At 38.6% G+C, this 20,093-nt stretch overlaps 1 protein-coding gene across 2 annotated transcripts in view; it reads left to right on the forward strand.

Moving 5' to 3' along the window:
- The first annotated feature begins 737 nt into the window (after positions 1-737).
- LOC117424405 (protein NDRG4) overlaps positions 738-20,093 on the forward strand; it is a 48,212-nt gene continuing 28,856 nt past the window's right edge. For both annotated transcript variants that reach the window (XM_034040704.3, XM_034040705.3), the window contains exons 1-3: positions 738-894; positions 6,900-6,985; positions 10,527-10,571. In XM_034040704.3, the coding sequence (XP_033896595.1) occupies positions 6,917-6,985; positions 10,527-10,571 (114 nt within the window). In that variant the 5' untranslated portion in view covers positions 738-894; positions 6,900-6,916. The remainder of the gene's footprint in view (positions 895-6,899; positions 6,986-10,526; positions 10,572-20,093) is intronic.

Raw genomic sequence — 20,093 nt, forward strand, 5'->3', positions numbered from 1 at the left:
GGAAGTTGAAATCCCCCATTAGTATGGCTTCTCCTTTGCTACATGCATTTCTAATGTCATCGTATAACAGATTATTTTGCTCAGTGTCTGAATTTGGCATTCTATAGCATGTTCTTATTATTATGCCCTTTGATTTTTTCTCCATTATTCTGACTTATATTGATTCTGCGTTGTTTTCTTCATCCAGATTTAACACCTGGGCTTCAAGACTATTTCTTATGTATAGCACTACCCCTCCGCCTCTTCTGTCCTGCCTGTCTTTCCTATACAGTGTTTACCCACTAATATTATATTCGTCTATTATATTCTTCTCCATCACTCTCAGAGTTAAAAAAAAAGGCAACACAACATTTTAGAGTCATTCTATTTTTAACGCTTCTGCTTCAGTACCATTTTTTCTTTTTTCTGAAACACAGATTAATATATATATATTGTTTTATAACACCAACAGGTCTTTAAAAAAAAGACCTGGATCATAAACTATACAAATCAAGCATTTTGTTTTGTTAGAATTACAGATAGAGAAAAGACAAATATCAAAAAATATATACATATAATATTGAATATATGTGTGGGTGTCCTTTTCATGCAGCTTTCTGTTGACAATGAGTTTGAATTCAGTGCCAGCTTTCACAGTCTGATGCAGTGGGGATCTTGCCATGTAAATCAACAGCCCTCCCTCCCTGTCTCCCTCTCCCTCTTCCTCTCTCTCCCTGTCTCACTCTGACAGGGGAGGGGAGATCACAGACTCGTCAGATTCATGCTGCACCACCTCACACGTGTATCTGTTTATTACCCTCACTCTCTGTGCAAGCGGATATCTAAACACATCTATCCCTGAGAGATAGAGAGACGAGACGCTGAAAGCCAAGAGAAACCTAAACAGCATCACAGGTAAGAAACCTACAGTGTCTGTTGCTTAGCTCTCTAGAAATAGGTTGTTAGAGATAGGTGGAGGTGGTGTAAACGTGTGTGTGTGTTAGAGCAGTACCTTTTTAATATGATAATATGGAACCCATTTTAGCAGAACTCACTTGTGATCTCCTATGGAAGGCTCCTTTCTGGAATGGTTTTAGGAGGGGCACGTACAGGTTTTTATTAACAGGGGCCTGGCTGTGGCACCATGATCTGTCTGCGCTGGCAGACTGATTGGTAAAATAAAGGCATGATGACTCACTCTACCAGTGCCTGCATTGGCAATCACAGTGAAAAAGGGTGAATGGTTTAAGTACTCTTAACACGCTTTCTGATGACATAAATATTATTTCCAATATACTGTATTTTGTCTACCCATATAAAAACATGGTACACATGGGAAAATTTCTATAGCATCCAGGACTACAAAACATATGTGTAATGTGCAGTCTTTTTCATGTTTGGTTTAAAAAAACCCTGATAAGAGACTTGTTAACACAAGCTTTGGCAGCTGAAATAGTTGCGCAACCTCCTTAACTATTGCTGTTTTTGAATGTCACACATAAGGGAAACTAATTAAATAGATCCCTTCTGTTTCTTTTAAGTTTGTAGAGTATGTGCTGAGAAATAAGTTGCTGCCTGCTTTGAGTGCACTCTGCGTAGTACTAGGAAGGCAGCTTGGCTCAGTGCTGAGATTCCATCGGCATCCCTTTAATAACAGATCTGCAGGATGACGTGTGACAGCACAGTGACGGACTCTAGTCCAAGAACACCCCGCATTGGAGCCCTTGACAATAAAGAATAACACCAATTACATCAAGAACATGCTGTCCTACCTTCTGTATTCTTGGTGGCTGTTTTACTTTACTTTTTAAGAGTCCTTGGACGTATTTATAAAAATGTTAGAAATAAATAAACTGAGAACATGTACATTGATTTTTATGAGGAGACTGTCCCAAATACTTGGCATATTTAGTGCGTATATTCTCAGCATTGTGTTATTTTTTTAAAATTATTATTATGCCTCACCCAACAGAATTCAGCACTATGCTGTGTGTGCATTTTTTTAACTTCTGCTAATGTGAGTATATTTGTAAAAAGCTATCTAATCAAGGCCAGTCGTTATAAGAAGTCACTTGAAAGCCAACAGTTTTGGGTTTCTCCATGGTTATCCAAAGCAACCACGTCAGCTGGCACTTTAGTGGTAGCTCTGCTGGCAGCCATTCACAAACAGTCAGAGACTACACCTTCACTGGGTTGTAGCGTTTCATTGATTACTAATTTTAAATGAATGAATACACATGGTTTATTTATCCCATTACAGCCGGTATTAATTAGAATTTAAAAAAAGTCTGAACAAAATGCTACACCAAAACAAAAATAATATTTTTCATGAGATGGAATCCTTTTTTTAATCTGTAAAATAGAAGTTATTTCATAGAGTTAAACCTCCATTCTGCATTCTGTCAAGTACAGACAACTCTGTATGGAGGAACATGGGAAATTCACAAAACCATTTACTTTTATCCTGAAAAAATTGAAGTACAACACCTAACATTTAAACAACTCCTCCGTTTTTAAAGACTCTTATGTACTAATTTGTTATTAGTTTATTTCTAGTTTTGTAGTATTAATGGATGATTTCCTCTTCTTAGAGCACTATGTACAAAAAGGCTTACCAGCATGTGTCCAATAGTCTAAAAGGGTTCTTTCATGAAGAATCTCGATAGGGAACAAAAACCTAAAAGAAAGGGACCATTTTGATTGCTGTACATTAGTACTGCTGATTTCATGCAAAAATGTGTATCCCAGTGTTACGCAATCCAGCCTGGAGTGTGAGTGTTACTTGGGAGTCTCGTCCTGGGGTTTGTTGTACTTGAGCTGTCTGTTTTAATTAGCCTGTGTCTGGCATCGAGCTGCATGACCATGGATTTCTCATCAGTGAGAGACGGCCTGTCTTTTCAATAGACTTTTCTGTACTGATACCTCAATTTCTCAAGTGTTTTCAGTAGGCCTACAGGGTCCTAGTAAAGTAATGTGTAATCTTTGTAAACAACTGTTGTCACTCAGTTGCAATTCAAATAAAAGGTAATGGTTGGGGGAATAACAGAGAATATTTTAGATGATATTCCAAGAATTTAGAAAACAGAAAATAGACCATTCAGATTTTTAAGAAATGCAATACAAATGCTGGCCAAAATGTCCTCTCATTGGGTATAGGAAAACGGTACTGCTTTATTCAAAACTGAAACTACTCTCTGATCTACTTAACAATAATGAACACTTGGGTCTGTACATTATCTGTTATTATACAGCAGCTGGACATGACTCTACTATTGTTCTTTATGGGGGTCAAACATTTTTGTTATTACTCATTGATGGAACGGCAAATGAAGCACTAATTAATGACACTTGTTCTAAAACTGCTGCTTACTGACGAAACACTTCACACAGACGCTCAAGCCCAGCTCTCATAAAATCCATTCTTTCAGGAACAACAATGATTATTTCTGACAAAATGGAAAAGGCAATTAAAGGACTTACGTACTCATCCAGCAATCTCCCTTTCTTTCCACAAAAATGTGAAACTGTACTCATATTACCAGTACTAGTAATTAATAGTAACATGGATGGGATGCTTGTTCAGCTGCGTATTTGAAATACACACAGTAAGGTTTGCTCAAGGGACTGTCTTACAGAATTTATGTTTATGACATTTCTGTGTGCATGACTTGAATCTATGCAGACAAACTCATCAAGACTATATATCATCACATAATGGTAAAGGAGCTCAGAATAACAATAGTTGTACAAGTTTATGAGATGTAAAAACAAGTTTCATCACATTAATTTACATCAGTTAGAAATGAAAGTAGTTTGTGTCTTGAAAGTATCAGAAAGGGCCTGTTTAAAAAAAAAAAGTTTGACATTGCTGTTGAAATTACTGAAGCACAGGGTAAACAGTGAATGCTGCATTAGAGCATTCCTTTTGAGATACAAGTAGTTGTATGGTTGCTGTACTTAATTCATAAACAAGAAAATTCACTTGGTTTTCGTTTTTTGCTGCTACCACCACTTGCAATGAACAGGACAGGGTCATGTTTGTCACATTATATTAGGATTTTCATAATGCCATCTCTCAAGTTTAAGATTATTACTGAGTTTGATTGAGTGCTGTTGCTACCATTTCCCATGACTCCCAGGGGGCTGCACTGAACAGAAAGCCCTGGGTGAGGGTTGCTGCGGGCTTGCTGAGGTAATGCTGGATTCCTCCTCTGCATTTCAGCTCCCCACTGATTCCCTTTGGCGCTGGTCACTCTGACATAAACATTTCTCTACTTCTGAGGAAAAACTTGCTTTTTGGGAAGGAAATGTCTGAAACACTTCTGAGTTGCTTAATTCAGAGTTAAAGGGGTGTTTTTTGGTGTGGGTTGTGTCTTTGTTGGGGAGAGGCCCAGTCTATGTCTAAGGCTAGATCTAAGCCTATGAGTCCTTCACTGACCAGGAGGGAGAGAGTTCAATGTCTATGTGTCCCTAATACCTCGTTTCCACTGTACAACTGAGCCAGGCCAGGGCCGTGCCGAGCTTGGTTGTTTTTTCACTGCAGAGCTCGAGTCCTGCAACTGACGTGACACACAATGAGCGCGTCGAGTCGCATGTAGATGATGCGGTATTACGAGGCGCTGTACAAGTTGAGAGTGGCGGTAGAGGTTATGGTCGTGTTTTTCTTTGTTTTCATTTTTCATATATTACTGAATACAACTGAAATGTAATGACAGGCTGATTACGCAAAGAGGAGAATAACGCTTCTCACTCGGAGAGAGTGAGAGAGAGAGTATCTGGCAAGCAAGATACGAGTGTACTGACTGATGCAACGTAATGATGAAAATCATTGACCCTGCTCCGAGCCAGATTCAGAAGTGTTGTGAGGCCAGAGTTTCACAGTTTGGTTCCTGCTCGGCTCGACAAATAGCCAGTAGAAAACCACCTGTGCCGTGTGCCAGTGGAAAGAGGGTATTACTGACCAGGAAGGGGGTAGGTCCTGGTCTATGTGTCCCTCACTGACCAGGAGGAGGAAAGTTTGATGCTTATGTGTCAAGGTCTATGTGCCACTGAACAGGAGGGTGGTCAAAGTCTGTGCGTTCCTCACTGACCTGGAGATCTGTAAAGACCTCATCGATGCATTTTAAAAATAGGAGAAGTGGCAACTCTGTGTAACATTCAACAGCTGGAAATCGTTTACTGTGCGGATTGACAGCTGTCTCTATAAACAGACATGAGCACTACCAGAAGGGTGGCTGGTACTTCCATTGCAATCAATTTAACATTATAATAATAATATGTTATCCCTATTTAAATTCCTTTGGGCAAATACTGTCAAATCGATTTAGTGTCACAGTTGATTCCACTCTCATCTTTTTTTTTTCCAGAGAACCCAAATTACGTTTTAATGATTTATATTTAACCCAGTTTTTGTTTTGCAAAATGGCACTCTACTGTACCTGTTCATAAGGGAAAAACCTGCAAATAATGACACCAGACTGGGCCGCACTAGGTTGACTGGCACCCAAGGCAGCAGTTGAGGTTAAAACTAAAGAATTGTGTGTTGTGTTGTGTTGTGTGTAGCTTTAAACTATAATGTAATCCCTGTATAACATTACCCACTATCTTCCACACTCCTAGCCCTGTAACCACTGAGCTATTGAAACCCACTGCACACTGCAGCCTAGCCCTATAAACACCGTAGCTTAAACCCTTCTACACTGAAAGCTATCGGTAAAACGAAAAGGCAACGGAAAGTCATGAGCTGGAGAAAGTATGAAGAGGGGAAAGGGGAAAGAGAGAAAAGACAATAGCCGGGAAGACAGGAGGAGAGAGAGAAGGTTGCTTTTCTCCCAAATTACACACTGAACTGCTGGTGCCTGGCTGGCTATTATGTGCAGAGCTGTTGCTATGGCAATTTTTGTTGGAAGGAATGTAACACACTTTACACAGAGGAATAGATAAGTGTGTGTGTGTGTGTGTGTGTGTGTGTGTGTGTGTTTGTGCTTGATGCAGGGGTCCACACAAACGGGAATGCAATACATGCAAGTGGAAGAAAGGAGCAGAAAATGTTTTCACATTTACAACAACAAAAAAAAAAAAAAGGAAATCAAATCCAAAACTCCCAGGAAGCACAGAAGTGTGTAGAGCCCAAACAGCTTCTCGGAGCTCACTGAATACAATGATGCAGAAAAAAAGAAAAGTCCACCTGTTTTTAGATTACCTTATAGTCTTCACTTCTGACCTTTACTTGGACGGATGTCATTGGTTTATTTATTTTTTCTGTTGTTATATAAAATCTGGGAATCTGAGACAAGTGTAGATCACCCCCAAGCGACCGCTACCCCGAAGCCTTAACAAAAAAGAAAAAAATATGAGAATTGCAAAACATGTGGTTCAACATGCTATGTTTATGGGAAATTAGAATGGATCGGAGATTTCCTTTAACCTGATTGGTCAATACGAGGGCTTAAATCTCTGATAAAGGACCGTGAATATTATCTTTCAGATTATGTTTAATCATTGTTCCAAATCAACCCCCACGCCCCCCCCCCCCCATCCAAAAAAAAAGTGGTTTCATGGCATGAGCACCTAAGAAATCGGGGTTCAGTTTTGCCCCCCCCCCCCAAAGATTTTGCTGAAATGGAGCCACTACAATCACCTACTCCCAATTCTTCTTTGTTCTAGGTCTTCTGATGATTCAGTTCTTTCAGCTTGTTTTAGGAACTGGGATTAGTCTGGCTTCTCCACAATGTCCCTATGGTACTGTGCTGCTGCATTTAAAGTATTGGTTTGACACAGTCACTTTAAAGTCTTCTTTCCATTTTTAAAGCCCTGACTAACTGATCTGTGAATGTATTTGAGTACTTGACATTAAGAATAACCAACAATTTAAAAGCAGTTGCCCAACACTGTCTCCTGTCTCCTCTGTGTGTCCTCAGATCTGCTCTGTGAGAGGATGGCTGGGCTCAAGGAGCTACGATTCACTGAGGAGAAGCCCCTTCTGCGAGGCCAGGACACTGAGATGGTGAGTATAGACTGGTCTGGGGTACACAGGACTATTCCAGCAAGATGGTCACTTGGTTAGAAGAAAATCATGGTATGCATCTTAACGGGAGGGTGAGGCACTCATTTCTAATAACTCGACCACACTGCCTCCCAGTCAATCAGCTTGAACCAACAGGCCACACTGCCTCCCAGACTCTCAGCTCTAACCAACAGACTACACTGCCTCCCAGACTCTTGGGACTAGCTACTAACTCATCTTTACCCACTTAATGCTGTAAATGTCTTAGTTTTGTTTGACATTCTGCACATAATCTGGAAAGCCACTGAAATTAGGTTGCAGTATCCTTCACTCTCTAGTCTGAAGGGTATGTTTGCTGTATGTGTCTTGAGTCAATGGGAAATAATGTGATGCATGTGATTCCCTGTGTGTGTTTGCTGAGTAACTGGCAGAGGCTGAGTGACAAGTCACCAAGCAAGGTTCCTAAGTACTGTACAGAAAGGTCATGTTTGCATATGAACTGTAAGGTATTTAATTGTGCATATATTCCACTACCTCATCTGACCAGCAGGGGTCAGGATTGGCTGTAACACTTTCACCATGGGACTCAAATTTGGCTCATTTGCTACCACAAGACACAAAAAAACCCCATAGATATGTAATTTCAGATTCTGTATATGCTGGCACATACTGTACAGTATTCTTGTTTCTCCTTATTGGCATTAATGATCTGCTCCCGTTTACCAGGACAATAAGTAGGCATGGTTGTTTCTGTGCTAATGATTTATTGATGGTTTTTATTATGCCGCCGCTGGAGAGTTGTGAAAAAAAAAAGCAGAAAGCACGTACACACAGCCTTATACAATCATGTCAAGCTGTTTTTACACCATGTGTAAAGCAGCCTAGAACTACCCAGGCTAGTTTCATAGACTCCTTAGCATATTGGACTATACCTGATTTAACTTAGATACTGTACCCCATGATTAGTGCTAAATAGTTTTGTGGAGGAGTGTGGGCGAGTCATGTGAGTGGTCCAGACCCAATAAGAAACTTTCCACATCTATGCCAAGAAAACTAATGATCAGAATGACTAGTGATCTGAGTATTCCCTATTGAGCCAACTCACAGCTCCTCCTCGACTAGTGACTTGACTTGATGTCGGTGGATTTGCTTGTCAATAGCTACTCTACCCCTTTCCAATAGTGCAGCTGAATTCTAACCTGTCACAGAATCACATAGCCAAATAAAAAAAAAAAATCCTTTTACTCGAGTCAGAGTGGATTTCAACAAAACACTGTGCATTGTGAACTGGTAACAGCAGGGGGCACACTGGTTCCAGTTCAGGCCTGCTGTAAGGTTCAAGTCTGGAGGTTACAGCTGACTGTCACAGAGCAGTAATTGATGTGACCTTTTCTGAGCACACTTTCGAAGTGAGTCATATTCTCAGCATCTCCAGGGACTGTTTTTAATTACAGCATCTTGTAGCAGAGGATGGCAGTCCCATAGTACCAAGCGGTGCCGGATTATTCACAGCCTCATGAATTAATTAAAACTCACACTGAGAACAGCAGAAGGAACAAAAATGTACTGTTTCCTATGGGTACAAGTCACATGTGCAGAGAGTTTGTTTTGTTTTTGCTGGGCTGCATAATAACTCTGGAGAGAGAGAGAGAGAGAGAGAGAGAGAGAGAGAGAGAGAGAGAGAGAGAGAGAGAGAGAGAGAGAGAGAGAGAGAGAATCTTTGGAAGAAACGTGTAGGGCTGCTGTTTCAGACATTACATTCCTACTAGAAACCCCTTCCTTGAGTCATTCAGTTGTATCATCAATGTTCAACCAAAATCGGTCATTCTGAATTGTGAGGACTTCAACTACTTATATCCTGTTTCAACCAGCCCCAAGATACTGACCCAATTAGAAGCCAGACCTTCAACAGTAGAGGCTCTAGTTGAGTTTTGAAATCAGAAAAGTTGTGAAAAGAAATACTTGAAAAAAAAATGACTTTAGGTTCCAGTGTTGTTCTCTTTTTGCACCATTGCTTGTGAAAGCAGAAAAACATCAGTTCGTCTAATAAAACTATAAATACAAACTGAATTTAATACAGCATTAAAAATAAACGACTTTAAAAATCTTTTGCACTCTGAATATATAGGGCATATACCGTTCCCATGACAACACTCATTTTAGACTAAATCTTAAAAGAAAGAATAGGATGAAATCAACACAACTAGTATACAGTACTTTCAAATAGAATCAGCCGGTGTTTTAGAGAGTTTTTGTCTTGTTATAACTGTAACTAATATGATTTTACCACATCTTGATGATTTGATTTACTAAATTATTTGTGACTCATATGCCCAAAGACATACATTATTATATTTCTTATGCTGAATTAAATTGGCTTTAGGTATTATCAGCCACTTACTCATCCATTTATAGAATTGTTTTATATATATATATATATATATATATATATATATATATATATATATATATATATATATATATATATATATATATATTCTTCTAGTTGTCTGAATGTATAGCATCATAATACCATTGACCAGAATTGGCAATCTCTCTCCAAAAACTCAGTCAAAGCATTTCCGCAGGTCTTCACCTGTGGGTGTCTCAATGCAGAACGATCCTCTTTGTAAATGCTGAACTGAAACCTTTAAAGAGTATCTTCAAATGTCATTTTATTTATAGTATAACCTTAATCTTACTTATTTATAATGTTAACATTGATTTTGTTGACTGGGCTATGTTGCTCCAGTATTGCATTTTAATGGATGATAAAACAGAAAAATGCTTTATGAATAATGTTTTGAACATAAAGAGTAAATGGTTTCAAATTACATTTGTTATGGTTCACTTTTCCTTTAACTTTTTATGAGTTGTTTTTAACTAATATGATTTGTTTAACTGTAGTCATTAATATCCACATATCCCAAGATGTCTGTGGCAAAGGTGCATCCTAAAATACATATATTTGTATCACAAAGCCCACTAAACCACATGATGCACTGACCTTTCAACTTGAAGAAAGTAGCCAATGGTGAATCATCCTTTAGAAGCTGCTCCTGATACTGTAGCTCACAGCTGCAGTGATTATCCTATATATATATATATATATATATATATATATATATATATATATATATATATATAATGATTTGTTAAATAGATATCTTGGGGTTTGTTGGTTTCATTGAGGAATGCAGGGCTGGTTAATGAGGCAATTAATTAATTATGTGCAATGCACAGTATAAAATGTGCAGTTAATGAGTTTAAGAGGAGGTCACCTACCTAATTAATTAATGGAAAATGCTAGCAGAAGTGCTTTTTTATTTGAATTTTGTATGGGTTTCTACAACAAATGTTTATGCTGGACCAATGGTAACATAAAGAAGTGCTTCTATCATTGAAAGATGTTATATTAATGGTGGAACACGCTGCAGCTAGTACATAGCATTCTCAGCGCAGGCTGATTGAGCACACATTTGAGACACATTGAAATTCTGCCTCTTTAAAATGTTAACACATTTCCTTTTTTTACCTTTAGGAAAACTGTGATGCTTTCCTCCCAGTTGTGGACACAGCCTGGAAGGTAATGAACCCATTTTAAACTCAACTTCATTTAGATATCTAAATGAACAGTTAAAATTTAATACAAGGGTTTTCAAATTGAGTCCTAAGGAGTGGGTAGCAGACATTTTTCTTGGGGGGGAGGGGGGCATATGATCTATAATTAGCTTGTTTACAACAGTGTCCAATCACATAAAATACACATTTAAACCTCTACACAGCATACACATACACAGGGCTTCTTCAGTACTGTGCAAAAGTTTTTGGCAGGTGTGAAAAAATGCTGTAAAGTAAGAATGCTTTCAAAAATAGACATGTTAATAGTTTATATTTATCAATTAACAAAATGCAAAGTGAGTGAACAGAAGAAAAATCTACATCAAATCAATATTTGGTGTGACCACCCTTTGCCTTCAAAACAGCATCAATTCTTCTAGGTACACTTGCACACAGTTTTTGAAGGAACTCGGCAGGTAGGTTGGCCCAAACATCTTGGAGAACTAACCACAGTTCTTCTGTGGATTTAGGCAGCCTGTTGCTTCTCTCTCTTCATGTAATCCCAGACAGACTCCATGATGTTGAGATCAGGGCTCTGTGGGGGCCATACCATCACTTCCAGGACTCCTTGTTCTTCTTTACGCTGAAGATAGTTCTTAATGACTTTCGCTGTATGTTTGGGGTCGTTGTCATGCTGCAGAATAAATTTGGGGCCAATCAGATGCCTCCCTGATGGTACTGCATGATGGATAAGTATCTGTCTGTACTTCTCAGCATTGAGGAGACCATTAATTCTGACCAAATCCCCAACTCCATTTGCAGAAATGCAGCCCCAAACTTGCAAGGAACCTCCACCATGCTTCACTGTTGCCTGCAGACACTCATTCGTGTACCGCTCTCCAGCCCTTCGGCGAACAAACTGCCTCCTGCTACAGCCAAATATTTTGCCTTCTGCTACAGCCAAAAATTTTGACTCATCAGTCCAGAGCACCTGCTGCCATTTTTCTGCACCCCAGTTCCTGTGTTTTTCGTGCATAGTTGAGTCGCTTGGCCTTGTTTCCACGTCAGAGGTATGGCTTTTTGGCCGCAAGTCTTCCATGAAGGCCACTTCTGACCAGACTTCTCCAGACAGTAGATGGGTGTACCAGGGTCCCACTGTTTTCTGCCAATTCTGAGCTGATGGCACTGCTGGACATCTTCCGATTGCGAAGGGAAGTAAGCATGATGTGTCTTTCATCTGCTGCAGTAAGTTTCCTTAGCCGACCACTGCATCTACGGTCCTCAACGTTGCCCGTTTCTTTGTGCTTCTTCAAAAGAGCTTGGACAGCACATCTGGAAACCCCTGTCTGCCTTGAAATTTCTGCCTGGGAGAGACCTTGCTGATGCAGTATAACTACATTGTGTCTTCTTGCTGTGCTCAGTCTTGCCATGGTGTACGACTTTTTACAGTAAACTGTCTTCAGCAACCTCACCTTGTTAGAGTTTGGCTGTTCCTCACCCAGTTTTATTCCTCCTACACAGCTGTTTCTGTTTCAGTTAATGATGATCATTAGCACCTGTTTGGTATAATTGTTTAATCATACACCTGACTATATGCCTACAAAATCCCTGACTTTGTGCAAGTGTACCCAGAAGAATTGATGCTGTTTTGAAGACAAAGGGTATGGATTCGATTTAGATTTTTCTTCTGTTCACTCACTTTGCATTTAGTTAATTGATAAATATAATCTATTAACATGTCTATTTTTGAAAGCATTCTTACTTTACAGCATTTTTTCACACCTGCCTAAAATTTTTGCACAGTACTGTATATACAGAACATTTTCCGCAGACAGTAGGTATTTCATTAATAGAAATATAAAATAAAAGAGGTCCAAGAATTGACCCAAGAATTTTGGTACTGGTTCAGTGTATGGATTGAACAAAATACTGGCATGATTTAATAACATCTCTTTATTATTATTTATTTCTTAGCAGACGCCCTTATCCAGGGCGACTTACAATTGTTACAAGATATCACGTTATTTTTACATACAATGACCCATTTATACAGTTGGGTTTTTACTGGAGCAATCTAGGTAAAGTACCTTGCTCAAGGGTACAACAGCAGTGTCCCCGACCGGGGATTGAACCCACGACCCTCTGGTCAAGAGTCCAGAGCCCTAACCACTACTCCACACTGCTCCACTCTCTTAGCCCCTTTTGCCTTCCCGTCTCTTACCTCTAACCATGCAGGTAAGAGGCTGGAAGGCTAAGGAACGTTAAAGTTAACTAACAAAATAGTTCCGTACATTTTCTCCACCATGCACTTCCCTTTATCAAACTTTTAAAGATTCATAGATTCATATAATATGACCTTACAAGCACATTTTTGTACAGACTCAAGCTTCTTAATATTATATTTTTGGACTGGGAGCAATAGCCCTGCTCCGACTGGTGCTGACAACAGGGGAGTAAAAGGCTCAATTGAAACAACAGTAAGCCAAGCGAAATACAGAACGTATCAAGTTCTGTATTACCTGGAAACAGAACAGTGCATTTAACTATCAAAAAAGGAACTGTTCTTTCAGTTACATAACAGGTAGAGCCACTGCTGATGTTTTTATACGTCAGACTACAGAGGATTGGGGATCTTGTCATGTGACTATAGCGCCTTGGATTTTGTTCTCAATCTGCCTTTGGAGGGAGGAGATTTAGCTATGCTCCTATCAGCTCAGGACTGCAGACAAAGATTTGAAAGCAAAGAGAAATTAGACAGCCACTCTTATCAGGAAATTGAGTCTTGTGGCTCTTTTTCAAACAGACTGCTGGTTTCAGTCAAAGCTGCCCCGTGCCTCTGAATTCTAATGACACTTGAAGTTAATAAAACCAATTTAGCACTCAAAGCCTTCTTTTGTTCATTCTGTGGTGAGTTCAATATACTAATAATTTTCACTCTGTTATGTGGCTCGTCAAGGGATTTTGGAAGCGCTGCAGTGTGTTGCTAGGGGCAGATATATTTTAGATTAGGCTGCTGTTCACCCCAATAACACTGTACCTTATACGATAATATATTGCTGTTTCTAGTATAGGTATTGGAAGCCTTAATTTGATCAGCTTTCCAGTATTTCTACTTAAAATCTAGAACTTTTACAAGTCACAAACTAAATGGTTACTATAATAGTTAATACTATAATAGTTAATGCTTGTTGATGAACTCAATCTTCAGTCCCACAATTTGACAGGATTTCCTCAATTTGCCAGTAAAGTACATGCATGTGTAGAGTATTGCTTAATTCTTACTTGGTTGGTGTCACTAATATATATTAAAATAAACACAGTACAAAGGATAAGAAAACCAAGTAAAGGCACAAGTTGTTTTAAAGCTTTAGAACATACGAACAAGAAGAGGCCATTTGGTCAATCTAAGCTTGATTGGTTCCTAGTTGCTGATTGATCTCAAAACTTTGTCAAGTTGGGTCCTAAAGGATCTAAGTCACTCTGCCTCAACAGTATGACTAGGTAGCCCAGTCCATACCCTCACCACTCTCTGTCCTAAGTCTATCTCCACTTAATTTCCAACTGCGTCCTCTGGTTCTGGTTCTGTACTGCACTAAGCGATGATGCTTAAGTGAGTTCACCTCATTTGAATCGAGCTGGGAGATTACCAGGGCTGGCTTTCTGAACAAGTATTTGAGTAGCAGTGACAGTTGTTTCAAAAACATTTTGCTTGAAAACACTTCCCTTCCCCCCCACTTTCCTCATCCTAAAGCACTTTAAAATCTTCCAGATAATGGGTCCTCCTTGAGATCCATTAGCTGAGGCCATCGACATTGCGAATGTTGATTTATCTTAAATCAATATCAGTTTGTTCATTTGATAGAATGATTGTACTGTATCTGATGTGTCTTTCACAGTCTATAGCTACAGTTTACAATAATGTCAAGCTTATATACAGTACATAGGGGTCTAATTTTGTTCTGCAGCAAAAGAGGTCACAAAATATTTATAGTTCTGCTGATTTGTCTAAAGGGCAGACTAAGCTTTCACAAAATGAGATTTTACAGACAAGCCCACAACCCAGAACCCAGTTGACTTGTTTGAACAAAATAATCTATTTGGAACAATAGCTGAATTGTAAGCATGTACGTTTGGTTTTAATTGTTTTATATGGCCTGTAAAAGTGAGAGAGAGACAGGGGTTGTGGTAGCAAATGCCGCCACTGGCGACCAGGTTTTATTTATTTACAGAACATTGATACAATATTGCAGATGCAGGCTTGGCTGCAATGCAGTGAGCCACCAACAATGGTGTCACTCAGGGGGAATAATGCTTTAACAGGGACCATGGTGCCTAAAAATAGTACTGCTGGCATCCCCAAACAGGTTGTAAGAAGGGCAGGAGAGATGAAAACTTTGCAGCTGCAATTTATATTCTCTGCTATATGAAGTTTATAACTAAAGTTCGGGAGGAGGGTTAGACACCAATCTCCGCATTACCAAATTGAATCATTCAATTTACACATTCGCTAATTAAGATTGTTAGCACTATAAATACCCTCTTCACTTACCTCTCATTTGCGTTTTGATTTCATCGTAACCCACCACCTCCCCATCTCTACCTCTTTTAAAAATTTAGGTTTTATCTGTGGGGGGTCTCCGCCTCGTCCAGTCAGCCAGGCAGCGAGCCCTCAAACCAAGTTAATGCACATACCGGTATATAACTAGGGCTTCTGTTTTTCTTAATTGTATTTTTTGGGCCTTTCATTTTTTATATACTGTATGAAATTAGTGTTTTCGGTTACTTTCCAAAATGCTTGAGTGTTTTTTTTTTCTGTCAAAATATGTATAATAACTTGACAGTACTTCTTTCCTTTGCTGTCTTCCACAACGAAAATCCCTATGGTCACGGGCACATTCTTCTGGGGTTTTTGTGTGAAGGCATTTTTTTACATTTCGCCACAATTCTGTTTTAAATCCTGCATATCTTAACTGTAATACAGCTTTAAATCCCGCTAACAAGCCCCCATTCCTGATTGTAATCTCGTTTTAAATCTCGCAAGCTGAGTCTCCAATAGATATGTAGGAATGTGCTGTCACTCAGTAGTTGGGGCGGGTTTAAACTATTCAGAACGAATCAATGATAGATATAAATCAGGAAGGCGGGACATTGCCCAGCAGCACTGGGAAATGTATTTATTTAGTTTCCGGAGTTTATTGGCTATCCACCGATTTCATATTTTTTGTGTTGGGGGTGTTTTATCGGTTAAAACCGAAAATCAGAAGCCCTATATATAACATACTTTGTGTGTCCCTGAGCAAGTCACTTAACCTCCTTGTGCTCCGTCTTTCGGGTGAGACGTATTTGTAAGTGACTCTGCAGCTGATGCATAGTTCACACACCCTAGTCTCTGTAAGTCGCCTTGGATAAAGGCATCTGCTAAATAAATAATTATTCCCAATAAATATTTGTAGTAAAACATGTTGTGATTGGTGTTTGTCCCGAACTACTGAATTCCCCGCTACTGGTGTTAGAAATGCTGCTGGAATTCACATGTTCCACTACTCCTCAAAAAGACAGTCTTGCTGCCTCCTAGTATCTGTACAGCCATGAAAAGATAGGCCATGCTAGTGTGGTTAAGGGGACTTCATTCAGTTCAGATGTATTAATCTCTTTCCCTCAGAGAAAGGGAAGAGAGAAATAGAGAGGATTTGGAAAGGGTAAAAGAGAATTATTATGCTGTGTGGATTTTAAGTGCTCTTCTAATCCTCTGTCATACTGTCGTTGTAGTGCCCTTATTATAATTATTAATATGTAACCTAAAATTAACAATTTATATGTTTTTTTTTGTAAAATGTCACACATAATTTGCAGCTTATAAATAAATAACAACTGCTTAGGATCGAAGACAAAATTACACTAAGGGCAATGAAATGGTGCTGGAGTTAATTCTGTGGTGTTTTATTAATTGAGCTACTGTAGCACATACTGAGAGGGAGCACAATCCTGCAGAGCTGTCTACACATCTGTGCTACTAGGAACAAATAACACTGTTACAATCGCTTGTGGCTTGTTTCCATTTCCTGAGGCGTTCTCCTGTAACCACCATTGACTATGATTGTGCTTAGCTGGTGGTCACTATCAAATCTGTACAACTAAACCACTTCAGGTAGGATGCAAGGGATTAAAGAAAGAAATTGTCCGGTGTCACAAAGACGGCCGGAGTGGGTGGCGTCAGACCAGAAGCAGGAAATAAACAGACAGACTTGGAGTTTGGTGGAGCTGAGCGAATGGTTTCGCTCAGCATTTAATAAAACAGCACAGAAAATAAAAGGTTTGAACAGAACACAAAACAGGACACGGCACTTGTAGCCAAAATAAACAGACAAACAAAACGAACTAACACTTAACAAACGGTGCACGGAGACAAACAAACACGGTGAGAACAAACACTTTACGTTTTATTTTGCTTTTCTTTCTCTTTCTCTCTCTCCCGTTCTCCACTCTCGAACACCCAACCCCGACTGAATGAAAATGTGCATCTATATATACTGTTGTGCTGGGATTCAATTACTAATTAATTATTCACTTGAATCCCAGCACGTGAAGTAATTCTGTGCAACCCCGTGCTCACATATTACATTTAACTAGCACGTGAAGTGATTTGTGCTCTCCTCGTGCCTAAATACAAATCTACACTTTTTAAATACACGTGAAACACAGACCCGTTTATATCCCGTGTACCAATGACTATACACCAACATTAACACACGCACGCAACATACAACACATAATAAGCACACAGGGGCGGGACACATTGCCACATCCGGTCACTTTTCTATCAGCACATGTTCTTTTAGAATTCATGTGTGTTATTCTCCTAATTTTGGACTGCAGTAGTATTAATGCTTTAAAGCAGGGATGAGATACTTCAGGAAAGAGGAGTTCTAACAAGAGTGATCCTATCACACTTTAGTTAGACAGAAGTGCCTTTGGGGGAATTAATAGACTTTGTACCTGGGGTTTTGGCTGGTGCACGAGTTTGTTGTTCTGTTCTACCAGCTGGTTTATGTAGTTCAAAATCTTCTCAAGTGCTCAAAACCCAAGAAACTGGGTCTCCAAATAACTGTTTGGAACGTGTCCATCTCCTCTTCACTAATTAAAGGACACCAAAGATTCAGAATCAACAGTGTGGCTTGATAACCAATTCCATGCCTTCACCACTCTCTTTGTTGTTAATTTTCTCTCTTTCAAGTCATCTCAGGTATTTTTCTCTTTGTAGGGAAATATATGCGTATCTCAGAGCTCTCAGGAGACTAATAAGATTATATGCTGCAGCGCTTACTGTAGAGTGGGCTGAAGTGTATTTGGCAGTACTGATATCTTCACTTCAATTTCTGAATCAGACTTTGCTTTAGATATATTAATAATAGACCATTTAGTTATACATTACATGCATGCAAGCATCCACTAAACCCTGATGAAAATACACTATGATTAATATGCAGTGTCTTGAACAAAACATCAGTACTACAGCGGATCTCTTGTGCAGTATGCAGGACCTGTTTGCAAAAGCTATAAATCCAGAAAATATATGAATCCTGCATAAAGGAAAAGTGCATTGATATTGTACATGTGTGTGGTATTGAAAATGCTGATGACATTAACAGTAGATTTCTTTATGAACAATACACAAAGGTATTGATTAATGGCTACGTAACCTCTGTTGAAATTGATAACGTTTTTAGAACACGGAATCTAAAACCTTTTTTTCAAAATAAGTTTGCAGATTAAAGTAGGGGGATTTTACAAAGCCATTCATTTGTACATTTTTCTCAAAGGAGAAAAGCACACATTGGAGAATGTGAAAAATAAAATGTACAACTTCAGTTTGTAACATTTCTCTTTTCAGAGAAAATGACACTTAAGTAAAGAAAATGGTGAATGTTTTTTTTTCCCCATTACATCCACCATTTTAGTTGCTGCTTTTAGGTGAGTTACTCAAGTTTTAGCTAGAAACCGATACCCCATATTATAAAATGATAATTTGTCTTGAACACTGAACGCTGGCATATACTGTAGTAAGTTATACATACACCAAAATTTTGGTGTTACTTGATATAATGGAACATCTACTGTACAATATATCATAACACATGAGCATTGGGGTAAGAACACTGACATTTTTTTTCATCTACCAGCCTCTCCCTTTGTTAAACCAAACCCTAAACACTAGAGTCCATAAAAGAACATTCGAAACCAAAACCAAACATTCTCACACACAGCATGGCAATTATGGTTTGCATTCATATTGCATTATTTTCTATAGACGAGTTGATTTAGTATCATTCCACTAATGTTATAGATAAACTACATTCATCACACATTTATCAAGCTAAATGCAAATTCCGCTTCCCCCACTTTGGATAGAAAAATCAAGTTTGAAAGTTACAATGCAAGCAATCATGCTGCTTAATTATTTTCACAGTAAAATACAAGCACACACACATTTATGTATGTACCCGTACAGGGCTATTTTTAAATGTGTTGCAGAAAATGTGCAGTAGCTGCTAACTTAGCAGGTCACATGGCTGTTAATGTACAAGGTGTTGATATGAACCGTGGGTGTTTTGTTATTAACACTGAAGTAAATGTGTGCATCAAGTACCTGAGAGGTTTTCAGAAGACTCTTACGATTCTATGGTGTAAAGCTCTTATTTTATAGATATTGATAATATAATTAAAATATAACAGCAGAAGTTGGTTGCATTCAGTCTTTATAAATTGATTTAAATAGCTACTTAACCTATAATGTTAAAGTTTTTAGAACACTGATTCTTATAAATATTACATAATCTCCCTCTAATTATATTTTGGTTATTTTCTTGTATTTAGTCGTCCTTGTGAGAGGAGCTTGTATGAATTTGATGCCATATTGGAGTCATGTAATTTATCTGGTTTACAGATGATAAAGACCTACTAACACTTAGAGTATGCCACTGATTGCTAGTGATGTTGTTCAATAATTGCATTATAACAAGTGTGTGGCATGACAGGATTTAAATTCTTAAATGTGTTAAGATATATTGCACAAAAGGTGTTCTTGGAAAATAATATAATTGGTGGAATAATATCCTAAGCTGTGCTGGAAATAATCTCTCTTTATTGAAAAGGTGTGAAAGATGACTTATCACCATGATACATGCGTTATAGCTTCATAATGTGTTTTTGGTGTAAAAACTGTGATAAAATCACTGCTTTTATGGATTTCATAAATTGGCAAATGCATGCAGAAACAACATCTACATGCAACCACAGATGAATAAAGAAACACATACTCACTTACATAATAAACACTGCATGTACAGTCATATACACACACATGCCAACACATCCTACACAGGCACATTCCAAAGCACATGCAATACAAAGCCATGTTACTTCTGTCACAAATATATGTACCTGTATTATGCATACATTTGTGGTATCATACAGACACGGGCACAAAGGGACACAATGTTGCATAATTCATATCATGGATTTTTTCGTAGCACACAGTGCCACTGCT

This window comes from Acipenser ruthenus, chromosome 19 (genome assembly GCF_902713425.1).
Source record: "Acipenser ruthenus chromosome 19, fAciRut3.2 maternal haplotype, whole genome shotgun sequence".
In the NCBI taxonomy this organism is placed as follows: Eukaryota; Metazoa; Chordata; class Actinopteri; order Acipenseriformes; family Acipenseridae; genus Acipenser; species Acipenser ruthenus.